The 19,371-nt window shown below is 39.6% G+C and overlaps 1 protein-coding gene across 1 annotated transcript in view; it reads left to right on the top strand.

Annotated features, from left to right (window-relative positions):
- The window catches only part of dnah7 (dynein, axonemal, heavy chain 7), a 127,006-nt gene that overhangs the window by 104,769 nt on the left and 2,866 nt on the right, over positions 1 to 19,371 (top strand). The window contains exons 61-65 of the mRNA XM_084724267.1: positions 1,226 to 1,363; positions 6,025 to 6,255; positions 9,980 to 10,132; positions 14,498 to 14,675; positions 16,496 to 16,599. Coding sequence (XP_084580393.1) covers positions 1,226 to 1,363; positions 6,025 to 6,255; positions 9,980 to 10,132; positions 14,498 to 14,675; positions 16,496 to 16,599 — 804 coding nt within the window. The remainder of the gene's footprint in view (positions 1 to 1,225; positions 1,364 to 6,024; positions 6,256 to 9,979; positions 10,133 to 14,497; positions 14,676 to 16,495; positions 16,600 to 19,371) is intronic.

The following is a 19,371-nucleotide window of genomic DNA, read 5'->3' as shown; positions in this document are numbered from 1 at the left end:
CTCTGAATATGTAGGAGTGGAAAGTACAGGTATTTGTGTTAAATGTAGGGAGTAAAAGTATTTGCACTTCCCACCTCTGCTTGCTAGAAGGATCATGGAGGAATCTCATGTGTGTTATGGAAAATGAGGAATGTCCAGTGTTTTTAGCTTTTTAGCTGTTTAGAGCTCTTTTATTGTTTGTTATACCCAGGAGCTCTTCAGAGAGATTCAGGAGGGCCTTTGTACTTGCTGCAGTGAAGTTTTGAAATTAACGTTGTCGCTCAGTGTTGATGATGATAATCTGATGTTAATGACTAGGATGGTGATTGCACTGAGCATTGCGGTAACGCTGGTGTCCGTAAATATGTTGATGTTCATGTCATATATGACCAGTGACATATACTAGTACGGTCAGTTTGATGTTTACTCTATTAACTATGGTGCTGTGCTCTCCCCTTATTTTGTTCTGCCTTGAGATGCCTTTTCTTATTGTCCTACCAGTTTCCTTTCCTATATGTACGGTCACAAGTATTTGTTATCATATGGTATTACCAGATATCACCTGTTATGGAAGAGCTGTGCTTTGCATCACTGACAAAGTGTTTTTGTTGTATTCAAGATAGTTTGACCTTTTTGAGATGTGGTACACTGCAGCACAGATAATTTATGCAGCATGATATTTAGATACAAATATATAAATCTTTGAATATCTTCCAGCAGTGTGGCTTTCATTCAGTTAGAACAGCATAGCTGAAATAGTTCTTAGACCACATGCCCACCATTTACCCCTAAGATGCTTAGAGTGGCTTATCATTGCTTTAAAAACTTAAGGAAAGTTAAACTCACTTTAATGTGCTTGTTTTTAAACTAAGCATATTACAGGACTCACAGTTGCTTAGCACTGTTGTTGAGCTACCTTTAAAAAGTCATTAGGAGATAAAATGTGTGTAACAAGGCACAGCAGGCAGCCACCATCAGTGAGGGTTGATATATTTGTTAACACAAGTGCAATCTATGGCGCGCTCCATTTTATCTGGCATTTTGTTCTCCAGTGCTGCACCCCCCTCCAACCACATCTTTTATTCATGAAGTCACATTTACATAGTCATTATAATAAATGTCAGCAATCTAAGGAGCCGACTTGTTTTTCAATGAGTGTTATTACTCGAGATGTTTCCTGATGTTGCGTTGAAAATTGTCCTCTTACTTCACTCCTCTCCCTCTGTTTCCTTCATCTCTGTTGCAGTACAACAGCTACATAGAATACACCAAGTCGCTGCCGCTCAACCCGTCGCCAGAGATCTTCGGCATGAACGCCAATGCAGATATCACCAAGGATCAGGCTGAGACACAACTACTGTTTGACAGCATCTTACTTACACAGGTGAATTCCCCTGGACCAATGAAACACCAAATCTTACCAATTAGCTACTTGTAAGGAGCCAGAAGCACCGGAAGTAGGGGTCCAAGAGGAATGTGTGCTTGAACGAGAGGTTGATGCCAAGTAAAAAGGCTATGAACTTTATGTTTATCCACATTTTGCCACATAGGCGGAGCAGAGTGTGCTGTTTTGTGGCTCTCTGTTCCAGTTTGTAATGGCAGCGGCCCACATTTCCAATCATGCTGGATAAACAGTTGACCCTAACATAAAAAATATGCTTTTTTCTTCTTACCTGTAGTATTGTTTATCCATCTAAATTGTTCTGTTGTGAGCTGCAGAGTTTCAACCGTAGAGATGTTTGCCTTTTCTCAAATTTAATGGAACTAGATGGCACTAGGGATGAAATGATAATGGGTTTCGAAATAAAACACAATAAAATGGCTATGAAACGATTGGTATTACCATTTCATTAACCAAAATTAGCAACAGTCTCCAGACAGCACAGCAACTTGGGCTAGTTTTACGTGAAGGAAAACATCAACATTGCATAGGGCATGATTCCATTTCAAATAGTTGAGGTTATCAGTATAAAACTTGGTGAAATGATTTCAGTGTGCGTATCAGTAGTTTTAGAAAATTTTCAGCACATTTTAACAGTAATGCAATAAATCTAGCCATTTTGGTCACTACAATCATGATAAGAAATTTTTCATACCATTTCATCTAGGGATTTCCCGATATAACTTTTTCACTTCTGACACAATACCAATATTGCAGCCTTGAGTATTGGCCGATACCGATATTGATCCGATACGATATCAGCACGAATCATACATACTTTTATTACTTATTTTGTAGTGTGGAATGTTAGAAAAGGCTTGATCAAGTGATGTTACTCAAACAGAGAACAATAGTCAGCCACCAGAGTCACCTATGGATAGAAGTGCTGGAGCGGAAAATGGACTGCTTAACGGAGCGCTTATATCAGAGATTTTAGATGCAGTCTGATAAAATCCGATACTCGTTTTTTGGCTGATATCGGACCGATATCTGATATCAATATCGGATCGGGACACCCCTAATTTCATCTCTAGATGGCTTGTGCTGCTCAAAGCGCCAAATACATTTGAAAAACCCAACCCATTTACCCAAGATAAAACAACAGACCTTGTTGTGAATAGTTGCTTTGTGCGTAACTTCACCTGCCAAATATACAGCAGGAAGCATGCACCTATGTATTATGTAGGTTACAACTCAGCCGAGGAGGACGAAGTCGATGTTTACATCCCGCACTGACATGAGCATGAGCTTCTTATGAGTAGATTAACACTTCCTTCTGTGTGGTGACAATGGTTGGCAGATTGTAGAAAGAAAATAGTTCCTACATGGAACTTTTCACAACAACTTTTTTTGCGTTTCTCTGGCACCATAAGCTGAGTGCAGCTTAGTTCCATTATATTTGAGAGAAGCACCAGCTGTAGTTCCTTGTTAATTCTCCCCCTTTCTAGTCCCACCACTTTTGAAGTGAAACATGTTCAAGTGCTAAAACACACACACAGACCATTCATTTGAGCCATTGCAACTTACTGTTTAGATTTCTTTTTAATACTATTGGTTATAATAATGAAGACAGATGGCCAGAATTTCATGCAGCAGTGTGATTCTCAGTTTATTATTATGCCATTATCTGACCTGAAAGTTTATGACCATAAATAAATAAATATCAGAAATGAAACGTGGCCTGGCATGGGGACAGGTGACAGAAAAAAGTTTCCACTGCCAGCAGCCTTTGGTTGCTTCCCAAACCAATGCGCCCCCTCTTGGCCAACATCCCAGATGCTCGGTTGGAATGTCACAACTCAGCTGGTACATTTTCAAACTGTCAATAGCGTGCATCACACTCTTCACCCTGCGAGTGCATGACACACACATACACACAAAACAAATAAACTGGAGCGTACTGCTTCACATAAATGCACACAGCATCAATTTGCTTCCCTCAACTTTCCACTGACTTTTATAAGTATCCTTGCCAGCATTAAATATTTTATCGTCCTCCATTAAAATGTACCATGCAACATTAATTAAAGAGAAAACATATAAATAAATATTTCAGTTGTTTGTAGAGAGACTTCTCAAAGAACAGAACAACCTCTCTTATTAGGCTGTCTTCCTTTGACACTGCAAAGGCACAGTATGCCACACAGTGGCTTTGGCGGTGCCGTGTGTGATCCCACATCATTATGTCTCAGCTCCGCAGAGTTAGACTAGGTTAGCTTGTTGAGGATTATATCTTACCACTTCCCTGCTCCAGTCAATGTTAGCTGCAAAACAAATCTAAGATTTCACATTGAGACTAACGTGAAGATGACAAAAGTACAGTACAGCTTCTGCAAAGCAGAAAAGGGCTATTAATTGTCAGTGTATGCATGCATGTACTTATTTTAAGATACAGAGTAGTGCCTCTCACTTAGCAAAGATTTCTCATTACAATAAAACTCTAAATTCCTGTGGGAATTAAAGCTGATATTAAGTAAGTGCAAGTGATATACATATGGAACAAGACCAGACTTTCATGCCATATGTGCTCACTCTGTGTGGATCCTATCAGTTTTGATTCCTCTGATTTAATCTCTTTAAAGAGACACTTCACCACCCAATCAAAAATACACATTTTTTCTCTGGCCTGTTTGTCCATCTAGAATTATTTTGGTGTGACTTGCTGAGTTTTGGAGATACTGGCTATAGAGATGTCTGCTTTCTTTCCAATGTAATGGGACTAAATTGCACTCAGCCTGTTGTGCTAAAAGCAACAAAAAATAGATATGAAAACAGCAATATCTCCAGAAACGATGACCTGGTTACTCAAGATATTCCACAGACCTTGTTGTTAGCAGTTTCATGTGGGAACTACTCAGGGCTGCAAGTAAAAGGCTTTTAGTAAAAATGTCATATTGTGATTTATTATGAATGAAATTGTGATAGGATTAGTGGCAATAATCATTTTTGCATCACATTTTCTTTCTTTTTTGACACTTGCATTTTCTTATTTACATAACAAATCATGTAACAACAAATCACAAAAATAAAACATTTTTTTTGTTGAAGGTGTTGTCTGTTCAGGATCTGTAAATTGTTGTATAGGAGTGTCTTGTCTATTTTTATTGGGGGGAAAAAAACAATTAAAATCGTGATTATGTGATATTTGTTGGGCTCTGTTCCAAGCACACGTTCTCTTACATCTGGAGAAGATTTTTAGACCAGGCAGCTGCTATTTTCTCCCCAATTTTTCCTTTTCCAAAAATTGCACTTTGGTTCAGGTTTGGATATTGTTGTTGTTGGCCATATTAACAATATTGTTATTAATTGTGCAGCCCTAGAACTGCTTTACTTCCAGTCAATTCTTCTGCTGAAAGAAAGTAGTTCCTGCAAGAAACTGCTCACAGCAAGGTCTGTAGATTATCTTGAGTAACTGGGTCGTGATTTCTTGAAAGAAACATTGCTGTTAAGTTCTTCAGATGTGTTCTGTTTGGCTTTTTGAGCACCACAAGCCAAGTGCCATCTAGTTTCATTTTATTGGAGAGTTGGTCGATATCTCCAAAACTCTGCAAATCCCACCAAAACAGTCTGGATGGATAAATACCACCATAGGCCAGAGGAAAAAGATGTATTCTTGATGTGAGAATGAACTGTCTCTTTTAAGTTAGGAATATACATCATTCATGTGTTGTCACAAAGTCTATTTAGACAGCAACACACCTGGCTTGCTACAAACAAATAGAAAATCATTTCCACAGGCATAGCCACTTCTAGACCTCAAGTTAAAATTAGAGCTCAATGGAGTCTGGCATTTATTCATATAAACTCCTTTCAACAAGATTAATAATGGCTTCAGTCATGTGTGGACTTTATTAGCATCTAATACGTTCTCATCAGTCTCAATGACCGATAAACAGGGAGAGGCTTCAAATGGAATGAAACAGCTATTTGTCATCCCCCTACTGTAACCCCAATGCCATTAGCCAATGATTATCCATTACCGCTGGCTGGTGACTGAGCATCAAATAGGTAAATGGAGCAAGTTGAGCTGAGAGGCAAGCGGAAAAATCACAGATTAGAGTGAATGATTATCAGCCTGAGTGATTGTTAGAATTGCAGATAAGATTGTGTCAAATTTCTGTGTGAGGAGGGAAATGTTGTGAAGCCTTCCAACTTATGAGGCTGTGTGTGTGTGTGTGTGTGTGTGTGTGTGTGTGTGTGTGTGTGTGTGTGTGTGTAGCTGGTGAATCAATGGTGTTACAGTGTCAGTGGTAGACTAGCCTGAGAAATGGAAAATTAAGAAAAGGAAGGTAAAATTAATATTTAAATCATATGACTATGATATTCATTGTCCTTTTAAAAGCATAAATCAATCTGGCACAAAGAAGCTGAAATATCAGAAAAGTCAAGTCAGAAGTCAGAACCTTTTAACATCAGGGCCCTTTCGGGGACTGAAATAGCACCAATGCAAAAGAGTCCTAAAAAGGGAATATGTAATTTGACAAGTCAAAAGACAGCAAAAGATAATTTTTTCCCAAAGAACGATGAACTGTCAAACCAATCCGAGCCACATGTCCTGCCTCCCCCTTCTCATCTGTCCTCTGTTGCTCTGTGTCTCTGATCAGTCCCGCTCTTCAGGCGGAGACGCCAAATCCTCAGATGACATGGTCTTTGATGTGGCAGCTGACATCCTGAGCAAGCTGCCTGGAGACTTTGACTTAGAGGCAGCGATGAGGCGCTTCCCCACCAGCTACAATCAGAGCATGAACACAGTGCTGGTGCAGGAGATGGGCCGCTTCAACAACCTGCTTTGCACCATCCGAGACTCTTGTGTCAACATCCAGAAGGCCATAAAGGTATGTGGGAGGAGCTTATAGAGAAGAGGTTGGATGTGAAAAAAAGGTGCTATTAAATTATGACATTGTCCACATGAGATTCATATTCACATTCACTTTTGCAGGGCCTAGGATTGATTTATTTTTAATCTTAAGGGATAGTTCAGATTATTGTATGAGGTACTTATTGATAGTGTATTACCTACAGTAGATGGCTGTCAAAACTGGGGAAGCAGCAGGAAGCTAAGTAATGTACTATTGTGGACAGGGTGAGCAGAAAATGTTTTTGACCACTTAAAAAAGCCAATCTAAACAAAAACAGTATCAGTTCGAGTAAATGCTATATTTAGAATATTTTTGCTACTTTGCCTTGCCATCATAAGCCTTTTCCAATGGCAAACGACTGTTGTATAAGCCACACACGTCTCACTCCAAACAAACCAGGCTCCATAAGCAAAATCAGTCATTTTAACTTGGTGGTCTATCACTGCCTTGGTATTGGTTGTTTTGTGTTATTGTGTTACTGTAGTGTTTTAAAAAGCCACTTCAGTTTCGCTGAAATTACAAAATAACATAAACAAACAGATGGAGAAAACGATAGTCCAGCACCTCCTGTGTTCTACAAGATAAATTTACTGCTTTTGCTAAAGGAGTTTGGTTGAGCGAGAGAGAGCAATATTTAGCTCATGTAACAACAACTTTCCCCCTAGAAAAAGGCTGTCTGATGGCAATGCAAGAAGTTCATACAACCCCACTTCATCCAAACAATCCAAACTGTCCCTTTTATCTTGGTCCCGTTCTCAGGGATACCTCTTGTTTGGATACTTAAAGCCTGATACATGGCCAGAAGCACTGTAATTACACTAAATTTGTTTATTTTAGATAAACAGTCAGGCCAGATGATGAATCATCATTGATTTTACATTTCTGTACAGTGGAAGCAATATTTCATGAGAGGAGGCACACCTCCGTTGAATGATTACAGGGGAAAGTCTGATAATACATCTTCAGAAATCAGATAATGTAAGTGTTTTCCACAACAACCTCAAAACGCAATAATTGTGAAAGTTTAGGGAAATTAACCACCGTACAGAAGAACTCCGTCCTCCTGAAAATCATCTGTATGTACAGTATGTTACTGTATTGTCTATCTTACAAGCACCGTTAAAGCACTTAAAAAGCAATGAGCTGTCTAAAAAATGAGACCACTGTTTTATAGAAATGTTGTTGACCCTGTTGGAATGGCAATGATGAGGCAGCCTGAACATCTAAGTCATTAACTAGTGCTTGTGACCTTCACTCAGAAAATACTCTTTTCCTCTGTAGCATAAAGCACGACTGAGCCCACTCTGCAATGGTATTATGTATTCATGGCACTTCCTTTTGCCCAAGTCATAGACTGTACCGTGTAATCTGCAGCCATGCTGGTGGCTCTTTAAGGCTGAACTTGGACACAGCAGTGCTCAAATGCAGACGTCAACCTGTGAACATATTCACAATGTGGATGTTAACATCCTGATGCTTAGCAGTAGTACTGGACAATTTATTATTATTAATTTTGAATATAGGTATCTGATATGTGCTGTCTTTTCCTGACTTTATAGGCTGAATTACAGTAAAGTGACACAATTTTTTGAATTTTCCTTGTTCAATTGCTTGCCTTTACCCACTTGGTCATTATATCCACATTACTGGTGACTGTTTATCAAAAATCTCATTTTATTTAAAAGATAAATAGTCATACCATTTATAACACAACATAGTGGCACCATAAAAATCTAAAATACAGCTTCATATTTAAAAATACTCATTAAGAAGTTTGTTGAAACTAAGGTCCTGCCTCTCACTGGACAGATATCAGTGATACATAAGGATAATGGGATGGTGGCATTTAGGGTGGCCAATCAGATTTCAGGGGTGGCTAGTGCCCCCCACGCCTCTAGAATGCTCCTGGTCTGGATCAAAGTGGTGGTTTGACCGATTAAAAATGGCCACTAGCATAGCTAAAAAATACAGACATACACCAATCAGGCATAACATTATGACCACCTGCCTAATATTGTGTTGGTCCCCCTTTTGCTGCCAAAACAGTCCTGACCCGTCGAGACATGGACTCCACTAGACCCCTGAAGGTGTGCTGTGGTATCTGGCACCAAGATGTCATCAGCAGATCCTTTAAGTCCTGTAAGTTGTGAGGTGGGGCCTCCATGGATCAGACTTGTTTGTCCAGCACATCACACAGATACTCGATTGGATTGAGATTGAGGCCAAGTCAATACCTCAAACTCATTGTTGTGCTCCTCAAACCATTCCTCAACCATTTTGCTTTGTGGCACGGTGCATTATCCTGCTGAAAGAGGCCACAGCCATCAGTGAATACTGTTTCCATGAAAGGGTGTACATGGTCTGCAACAATGCTTAGTAGGTGGTACATGTCAAAGTAACATCCACATGGATGGCAGGACCCAAGGTTCCCCAGTAGAACATTGACCAAAGCATCACACTGACTCCGCCAGCTTGCCTTCTTCCCATAGTGCATCCTGGTGCCATGTGTTCCCCAGGTAAGCGATGCACACACACCCGGCCATCCGCATGATGTAAAAGAAAACGTGATTCATCAGACCAGGCCACCTTCTTCCATTGCTCCATGGAGCAACAGAAACGCGTCAGACCACACGGGCCAGCCTTCGCTCCCCACATGCAATTTGGCCCTTGTCAAACTCGCTCAAATTCTTACACTTGCCCATTTTATCCTCTTTCTAACACATCAACTTTGAGGACAAACTGTTCACTTCCTGCCTGATATATCCCACCCACTAACAGGTGCCATGATGAAAAGATAATCAGTGTTATTCACTTCACCTGTCAGTGGTCATAATGTTATGCCTGATCGGTGTATGTAGGTGATGTCAGATTTATAAAGACCTTGGACCTTGGGTTGGAGTTAAAATATATTTAAAAAAGCACGGCCTAAGTAGCAGCACCACTGCTGCGTGTGATGAGCTAAGACTCTTGACAATTAAGCAGTCTCCCAAATATAGCTAACTTAAAGCCTTGATATAATTTTAATCAGTGCTTCTTTTTTTCAAATTGCCACCAAGAGACACACTTGAAGAGTGAAAGCATCTACTTAGGCCATAACATCCTAAGGCGAAAAAAAAAAAGAAAAAAATCTACCGACTTTGTATTTCCAGACATTTGGAGATTTCACACATGGCAGGACACAGCCTATAATTAGACTGTAATTATTTAGCTCATAGAATTATGTAGTTCATAGAGTGTTGTAAACCAAAGACCAAACAGAATATCATCTGAATATGTGTAGCATTGCACTCCTAATTACACCACATTCAAAATTTTAAGAAAAACATGCCTGAATGCACATGTGTGTCTCTTCACCATTTAATAAACAAACTCCACACACATCTCCACTCCTCCTGAGATACACCAGTCTCATGGGGTTGAAGTGGAGAGAGCATAAAGAGTCAGGAAGGGGAATGAGCAAGCATATCATGCTTCAAAGTAGTATCAAAGGCCCCCTACAGAGCAATAAGGGTTTCCATTATGTGGATGCCTGTCACCTATCTCCAGAGAAAGTTTATAAGTGACAAGCTTGAATTACTCTCATATGTGATTCAGCATTAGAACAAGACTTTAACAACTTCACATTTTCAAACACTGAAGATGTTAAGCACATGTTTGTGGGTGATCATGTGCATTTGTTTGTGTGCGTGTTCATATTCAGGGGCTGGTGGTGATGTCTGCAGAGCTGGAGGAGGTGGTTAGCAGCATCCTGAAGGGTCGTATCCCGGGCATGTGGATGAAGAAGTCCTACCCCAGCCTCAAACCACTGGGGAGCTATGTCAGCGACTTCCTGGAGCGGCTCAAGTTCTTACAGGTGCTGAAGCCTGCCATAACTATTTTGGAAAAAATTATAACAACATCAAAAGCATCAAAGAAGGACACAATGGGGGTATAAAGAAGAATAAAGAAAAAGAAAAAAAGGAAAAATAAACATAAACAAGAGAAAGAATCCAAGACGTGTAGGAAGAAACAAGAAAGAGTTTTCATTGTAATGTGGAAAGACCTTATGGGGATAGTTCGGATTATGTGAAGTGGGGCTGTATGAGGTACTTATAAATAGTCAGTGTATTACCCACAGTTGATGACAATCAACACACCACCAGTGTGGGAAGCAGCAGGACAAAAATCAGTGTCAGTTTAAATGTACACTTTGTTGAAAATATATTTACTTTACTGAGGAGAAACCGCTGTTATATTAGCCAAATGCCACTCTCTCCATACCCACCAGACTTTACTGGCAAAATCACTAATTCTACCTTGCAGAAAACAGGAGTTGGTGGTCTGTCGCTGTCTCGATCAGTTAGTTTGTGTTATTTGGTAAGTCACACAAAAAAACAAATACACTAACTGGTTGAGGCAGCGGTAGACCAGCAGCTCCCGTGTTTTGTGAACTAAATTGTTTTTGCAAAAGAAGTCTGGTTGAGTGAGACAGAGTGATATTTGGCTTATATTATGCTGATTCCCTGTTGGAAGAGGCTGTCTGGTGGCAAGGTAAAGCAGTGAAAAATACCATATATAGTGTGCACTTTAACTGATTTCTTTTTTTAGATGGGCCTTTTTAACTTGCTATAATACATTTTGCTGCTGACCAACAGCACTGTGTCAGCCTTTGGATCATATGCCTGCATCACTGCTATTTTGCACTGGTCAAGACTGACCGGGGTAGCAGACAGACGTTAAAAGCGAAATCATGTTAAAATTTCTCAGTCGATTTCAGTGAGTAATTTTTGTGTTCAGGATCTACAAGGAGTAAGTTTGAAAAAAACAAAACTTTTTTCCCTACTCCATGCAGATCATGACATGACTCACTGAAAATGGTCAATGAAATGTACACATTATAATGCTTTTTATCCATCAAAAACACAGCTCCCGCATTTGCATTTGTTGAAAGGCCAGTCTTGATATGGTGTGACACTGACGGCAACAGCAGTGGGCTAAACATATATATGTCTTCGACTGACCATGTACTGTTACGTGCCAGCACTTTTCTCTTCTTCTCCAAGGGGCCTGCTGACTGTCATCTACTGTAAGTAGTAAACTGACTATCCATAAATACCTCATACAACCCCAACTCAAATATTCAGAATAATCATTTACTTTCTTAACCTCTTAACTCACTCAAATAACATAGTGAGATTAGCGAATACATATTGCCACGGTCACAAATACCAAATAACAGTCACCATACACGTGGAAAAACATTATGGAAAATATGGCTTGATGGCAAAAAACTGTTGTATAATTAACAACACAAACAGATTCTGTCTTTGCTAAGGGTAATGTTACATGAACAGTGTTGAGCTACATATACAGATTAAAAGATTACAAGGGAAAACAAATAAATAAATGATCTTAGTAAGGTATGGGGCCTCCACAAGCTCCATCATAGCCCCTTCAAGGCCCTGGGGGACAGTGTTGGGCCTCTGAGACATGAGAAGCTAGTATCACATGTTACGATGGTGCACATACACTCTATAGTGAACTGAAACCCTGCCTAAAGCCGTGTCACACTGGAGTCACACAAGACCACTTCACTTCAAAACACACAGGGGTTAGGGGGTCATCTAGTAATGCTTTGCATCCATAGACAGTTTTGCTTCAGGAGACACATGCAGACACAGGAGCTACTTTATCATGTGAGTCTGCAAAAAGTGAACTTTACCATCTAACTGTCATTCCCACGTCTCCCTTTCTCTTTCCACTAAAGAAGTACTGTACTGTATTTCTCCTGTTCATCTTTACTCAGTGGAGTGAAAGGAATGTACTGTGTGTGTCTTGGACATGTCCACCCATGACTCCCCACAGGGTGACCTGGAAAGTCATGGGTTTCTTATCAGAGACAGCTTGCCTTCTTAACAGAATACTTTGACATTTTAGGAAATATAATTGTTGTTGTAACAAGAGAAGAAAAACATCAATTTTTCTCTGCATGTTCAGTAAAATGATTATTCCAAGACATTTTGGCAGTGGTGAAAGAAGTATTCAGATGTTTTACTTAAGTAAAAATACTGATACCACACTGTGAACATACTCCACTCCACTAAGTAAAAGTCCTGCATTCAAAATGTTACTGAAGTATAAGCATGTAAGTGTTATCAGCTAGGTAAGAGTACTCACTGTGCTGTATAATGGTCCAGGTCAGTATGATGTTTTTGGACTAGTATTACTGCTGTATGTTTAAAGTTGAATAAGTTTAACTATTTTATATACTGTTGGCAAGCTTAATCTACAACAATGCATGATGTTCTATAAGATTAAGAAGTTTGTAGTATCTCTGACCCGTGAGAACCACTTGTGTCTCAACAGTCTGCAGAAAAACAGCCTGGTATTGAGCTTTGTGACGATGTATTTTCCAGCTAGTCCAAGAGGATTTTTGAAACAGTTTATTTATCTTAAGAAGTAGGAGAACTTCCTCAACACATAAAAGTGCACTTAATCATTCAGTTCATAAGAAAACCAACACATTTGGAGATACAGTTTTCACTGGACAGTAAGGGAACAAAAATTGTAATCACTAAAGCTGTCGGGCAAATAAAGTACAATATTTAATATTTTAGATGTGGTGAAGTGGGAGTATAAAGTTGCATTACATGGAAAGTAAAAGTAGAAGTACCTCTAATTTAGTGTTATAAAGTACTTGAGTAAATGTACTTAGTTACTTTCCACCACTGCACTTTACAATAGTAAAACAAAGACTGGAAGCATAGTTGTATCTTACACAGGTCCAGTTACACATCCAGCTTTTGTTAGTTAGTAAATGGTTCCAATGTGAAAGTTAACTGTACACATGTAATATATTGAAGTTATGGTGTTAAAATGGCAGGTTTAGGGGCCCTGCTGTGGCTCAGTTGAAGGAGCCCCATGTGCTGAGGCTGTCAGTCCTCTGCAGCGGCCCAGTGTGACCCCCCACCTGTGGCACATTTGCTGTGTGTTGTCCCTTCTCCCTCTACCCCCTTTCCTGTCAAATCTTCAGCTGTCACTGTCAAATGAAGGCAAAAATGCCCCAAAAGAATAATCTAAAAAAAAAAAAAAGAAGAAGACAGGTTTAAATTTGTTACAAGACAGCTTTGAAGGAATTTGGCTAGTTCTTTCCTCCTTCTGCCAGTCTGGTTCTTCTTCTCATCTCATACAGGAAACAAGCACATTTTTCTTTAAAATGAATGTAGAGGCTAGCAGATGGGAAATACCTAAAGAAAGGGTTGGTCCAATTTGAATTCAGTCAAGTATGTCTTACCCTCATGACTATAGCTTCTTGAGCCACCACACAACCGCAAAAACTTTACAAAGAGCTGATCATTATTCCCTCCAAACTTATAAAAGGGGCCTCGTGTGGTTGTTGGCAAGTGGGTACTTTAATCCTCATGCTTTTGCTTGTGGATTAAAGCACTAAATCCTCCTGGACAGAAGTGACTGACTCCCTAACTCCATCTATGAATATAAATCTCTGTTTGTCCTGTAGTTTGTTTGCTGGGGTTCAGGGCTGCACAGTTCATTTACAAAAAGGCAACCTTTTGGGATGCCAAGAATGTGATTTTGTGGAACTGGAAGGTTCATATTTGTTTTTAGTGGTGCTAATGATATGCTTCAATGGATGGCAGTGGGGCCTGCCAATCGGACCACTATTTCAGCCCAGACTGAAATATCTCAGCTGTTGGATGAGTTGCCATCTTTGTACAATACTTTATGACCGAACACCTGTGAAACTAGAGACATTCCCATCTGTACTTGAGCATATTAACATCCTAAAACTAAAATGGTGAACATGAGTTAACATTGTTCCTGTTAAACAGCAGCATGTTGGCATTGTTGTGATCATGCATGCATTTAGCTCAAATCACAGCTGTGCCTAAGTACAGCATCGAACAGCTGCTAGCATGGCTGCAGACTCTCATTATGAGCATATCTGTGATCCCAGGGTCCTATTTTCTATGCTAACCTCTAATGCAATATGTGCTGAGTAGAGCTAGGGAACATAGGAAACCATGAACATAGGAGCCTGTGATCATGAGACCTTGGGAACATAGGACCCTGGGAACGGAGCACCATGTTAAACCTTATGATATGGTGCTCTAGTTGTATTCCCGCCATCCCTACTTTGTTTATGTTGTTCATTTGCGTAGTTTGAATATTTTTGTCTTTTATCTGTATGAACACTCCTCTCACCTGCTGTGTTTTTCAGGACTGGTATGATCAGGGTATACCTGCTGTATTCTGGGTATCAGGGTTCTTCTTCACCCAGGCCTTCCTCACAGGCAGCCAGCAGAACTATGCCAGGAAACACACCGTCCCTATTGACTTGCTTGGCTTCGACTTTGAGGTCCTGGAGGACAAACAATACAAACGGCCACCAGCCGATGGTAGGATACTAACTGAGGTGGTGGAGAAGATAAGATGAGACAGGTCTTTTTAGACAGACGGAGGGATGGTAGTTTAATAGTAGGAGTGAGATATTGGGATAGCTTTTGAGGATAAAATGGTCCTAATCAGCAAACCATCCCGTAGTTTAATGAAGGTATTGATAACACACCAGGAAGATAGAGAGAGCACTTGAAGAGGGAAGGAGTCAGGAAGAGATTAAAAGTGGTTCAAGGGGATGAAAAGTGAGGTCTCAAAGCAGAAAGTGAAATGAGCAGTGGGTGGAAGAGAAGAAACAAACAGATGAAAACTGACTGAATATAAGAGAGGCGAAGCGTAAAGTGAGAAAGTAAGTCAAAGCAAAGCTTCCCCGCCTCTCGTCTGCATGCAGGCCTGCGTCAGCCCCTTGCTGTGCCTCCAGCTCTGCTGTGAGATTCTCAGTCTCACAGAAAGCTTCATCCCTCAATCAGTCCCCAGCTGGATCCCCATCACACTAACATAGCCCATACTGCCAAGCTACAAATCTGACAGTGTTTGTGCATTCGGGTGTGTGTTACTGACAGGGTGCCAGCAGTTAGTTATCTCTAAATCTCACCCTTTTTTCCCCACACTATTAATAGGAGAGAGTTCACATGCTTTATGAAAAGACAGTAAGAATAAAGCACAGAGGTCAGTTCAGCTTCACTCATAAAGTTTTGTGATTGTTGGAAGAGCCAACATGCACTGCATTCACAAGGTAGAACAGTGATAGACTCTATCTGAGGGGCGGAGCTGAAAAAAACAGCTGCATGTGGTGGGACACCAAAGAGTCATGGAGGATTTATAGTGAAACAATTTCAATCCTGGGTTATATTAAAATTATTGAATGATGTGATTTAAAGTAAAATACCTACAACACCTCTGTAATGAAACACATATAGAACTATTAACTATTTAACCATTTAGAGGCATGTAGAGCCAAACAGTTTTGTAACATGTAGGGCACCCTGAATGCTACTCCAGCCACTGCAAAGGCACCCTAGAGCAGTCATTCCCAGAGACTGGGACACGACTCACAGGTGGGTCATAGAAGATTTTATCTGGGTCACCAAATAAATAAAAGACTATGGGTGAAACTCTGCAAATTTAAGATTTATTTCTGCAGTAGACCTTTTATAAAGCATTTCAGATGTGTATATTGTTTTACTGATGAGAAAAAAAACAAGAGCTTCTTAAATTCCACCTAAATACACTTACTGTGTTTCATCACATAGACTCATGTCTCATACTGTAAAAATAAAAATGTTGAGAAACCTCAAAAATTTAAGGCAACTTTTTTTTTTAGTTTTGAGCCCAAATCTTTTTTTACCAACTAATGTTTTGAAATAATTTACTTTTCTTCTTTAGTTAAAACTGAATGTTTGAGTTTAAGAAACCCCAAACAATTGTATTTCAAAAATTATTGAGTAAACATGAAATAAAAGTGAATATGGTTAATATTTAAATATTTTTTATAATAACCCATTGATTTTCAAGCACCCAGATAATGATAAATACGGTCCACAGGCCACTGGGCTCACAATTTTTGAACAGTATTCAACATGTGTAGATGTGGAAAGATTTATTAATCAGGTTTATTGTGAATTAGGTTGCAATGGTTTGTCATTTTTAAAAAGTGGGTCTCCAGAAAAAAAGGTTTGGGAGACACGGCCCTGGAGGACACTCGACCACAATATCTGTATCATAAGTGCCCCAGAGAGGGCACTTTGTGGGGTGGAAGGTAATTGGTGATAATATCATAGTGCATCTCTGAATTGTCCCTGTGTTTGTGTGTGACACTCAGGTGTGTACATTAGAGGGCTGTTTCTTGATGGCGCCTGCTGGGACAGGAAGACCAAACTTCTCGCTGAGTCCTACCCCAAAGTGCTGCATGACCCCATGCCTGTGGTGAGGAACACACAAAGTACACTGATACTGTTCACAGAAATTAGATCAGGACCTAAATCAAAGAAACCTCAGAAGCTGTCTGATAATCACAATGAATCACCTTTTTGTTCCATTTCCTTCCTTCAGCCTGACATTGTGTTGATGTTTGCCAGTTTCCTTTCATTTGTTTTGCCTCTGGTGATTTATCTATCCAGCAGTCAAACAGAGGCTGTAGAAACATAACCAGGAGCTGCGTTCATGATTCAAATAATACAGTTAAAAAGTTCTCTAAAGTTAACTTCTGTACAGTTGTTTTCATCCCATCAGTTACAGTTTTCATGGCCATTTGTCTTTTTGCTAGTTTTCAAGCTATGCAGGAAGATCATGTTGACATTCTTTATTCCCCTCATTGAACTCTAATTGGTTGATTGCATCTCCAATCACCTGCTGTAAAGTTTCAAAGTGGGAGGTGCTGCTGGCTCTGGAAATATTGTTACCCCCGTCTGTTACCATTACCAAAGTCCAAGATGACGTCCTCAAATGTCTTGTTTTGTCCTCAACCCAACGATGTTCAGTTTACTGTCAGAGAGGAGTAAAGAAACCAGGAAATATTAATCTAATCTAAAAGGTTGAAATCAGAAAATCTTGACTTATTTCTTAAAGGACTCAAACTGTTTTATCAGTTATCAAAATTCATGGCACTTAGTTTAATAATTGATTATTCATTGCCGCTCCAGTTGTTAACTGTTAGGACCCCCAGGTTGGGCTAGGGGATGATGGGTGTAAAAATAAATAACCGTGAGAAAAAGGAATGAAGGAAAACAGACAAAAATGTAAACAAAGGTTCTTTTATTAACAAATTCTGTGTAAAATTAAGTTAAATTAAATAAAACAAAAGGGTTAAGTTAACCTACTAACTCAAACTACAAATACACACAAGACAGCGAGTGTCTTAGCTAGCCAACAAAGACACATGGACAAAGACAACGAGCCCCTTGTAAGCTGGTGAAGCTCACAAGACACATGGGGCGCCCAAACAAATATCTTACTAACTGATGAGGCCAGCAAGACACACAAATTAATACAAGTGACTTCACTAACTGGAAGAGCTAGGAAAGCACATAACACACAAACTACTAGCAGTCTAGTCTGCCCCTGCAGGACTAGACTGCCAAAATACAGACCTCCATCTGCTGAAAGGCCCACTGGCCCTGACTGGCTGCACTCTGCAGGCTTATAACCCCCAAGGTCCTGATTGCAGAGTGACTCCGCCTGCTGCCAATCACTGCAACCTGCAAGAGGGAGGAGGGGCAGAACCTGGGCAGAGGAGAGTACAACAATACACACACACTGTGGCACGAAACATTAACAAATTCAGCAATAGTTGCTGAAATTACCCACAATTATCCCAGACATTAACACTGAATGAAAATTGTAAAATAACAGCATAATCTTTATCTCCTTCCTGCTGTTAGTGAAGCATGTGGCAGAATGTTAAACTGTGAGTGGGTGAGTTCTTACCAAAATGCAGATTGGGAGTTAACTTGAGATAAAGACAAATGAATAAATAAACACCAGTAAATAATAAAAAAAAAAATGTATGAATTTAACAAAAAAAATATAAACATCTCATCAGAAAACAAAATCTGATTGAGTGATATTTAGAAAAATAAATAGAAACGGAAATAACTACTTTTGCAAATGAACCCTTCATTTCTTCCCTTCAGCTTTAAGTAAACAAACTTGTACTTTTGGCATTTTATCAAAGAGGTCGTTTGTACATTTGAACTGAACAAATCTTAGAGTCAGGTGGTGATTTAACAAATACAGATGACAGAACCCCTCTAGGTCCATTGTATCAGTTCATTTTTTTGGAAGTCAAAGTGGAGTTTTTGTTTTTTTTTGTTTTTTTTAACTCAACTTGGATATAAAGTCCTTAAAGTGCTCAAAAAAGGTTAATTTGAACATCTACCGTTCTAAATAGAGAGCAGATTTCATGTGATATCATCAGAGATCCAGAACAGCTGCTAAACTGCTGTTTCCAAGGCCAAGAATGACCTCTGAGTCTTAATTTGAGACACATTTTTATCCTTTGAGGAATCCTCCATTTGAGGTTTGATTTTTTTTTAAGTGACAAGACACTCAGATGTCGGTGCTCTGATGTTTCTTGTATGATTGGAACTGGAATAAGAGTTGGTATCAGGTTCAGGGTTCATTCATGTCGTTCTGTGAGACAGGGCTGCACAACGAATCTGCACAAGAAAATGAAGCTGTACAAGAGTTGGTTTGGATTTTTGTTTAACTTCGTTCAAACTTTTCAAGAAAGTGTCTTTTTGTTTTTATACTCAAAGTGCAACTGTACAGAGAGAAATGTGTGGGTTTACATTTTATATAGTTTGACTCCTTATTGTGGCAACTATTAATGCTTGGCAGTGTATGGTGAAAAACGCTGCAGGCAATGAGGCGAAAAAAAAATGTTGCATAACATATTCTTACATAAAGTTGGAGGGGAGGAGGTTTATTGATCCTGCTCCTGAGAGTCCCTCTGGGTGTCAAACTAGAGCAAAGATAATATCTGTTCACGTATCAAATTATGAAAATGGGGCAGATTCCATCATTATTCAGCTTATAAACTCCTACGAGGCGGCTGCTGCTGCTGCTGTTGTTTTTTTTTTTTTGCTTTTCGTTTTTTTTTCCCTAATCAGAGACCAATATTGTGTCTCTCTGAGGAGAAAGTGAACAACAAGCAGCATCCTGCAGCTGCAGCTAAACCCAGGAGGGTGTTCACAGCTC

This window comes from Lutjanus erythropterus, chromosome 8 (assembly GCF_056507025.1).
Source record: "Lutjanus erythropterus isolate fLutEry1 chromosome 8, fLutEry1.hap2, whole genome shotgun sequence".
NCBI classification, from domain to species: domain Eukaryota; kingdom Metazoa; phylum Chordata; class Actinopteri; order Lutjaniformes; family Lutjanidae; genus Lutjanus; species Lutjanus erythropterus.
The sequence above is the reverse complement of the archived record's forward strand: the minus strand, read 5'-3'. Positions and strand labels throughout refer to the sequence as shown.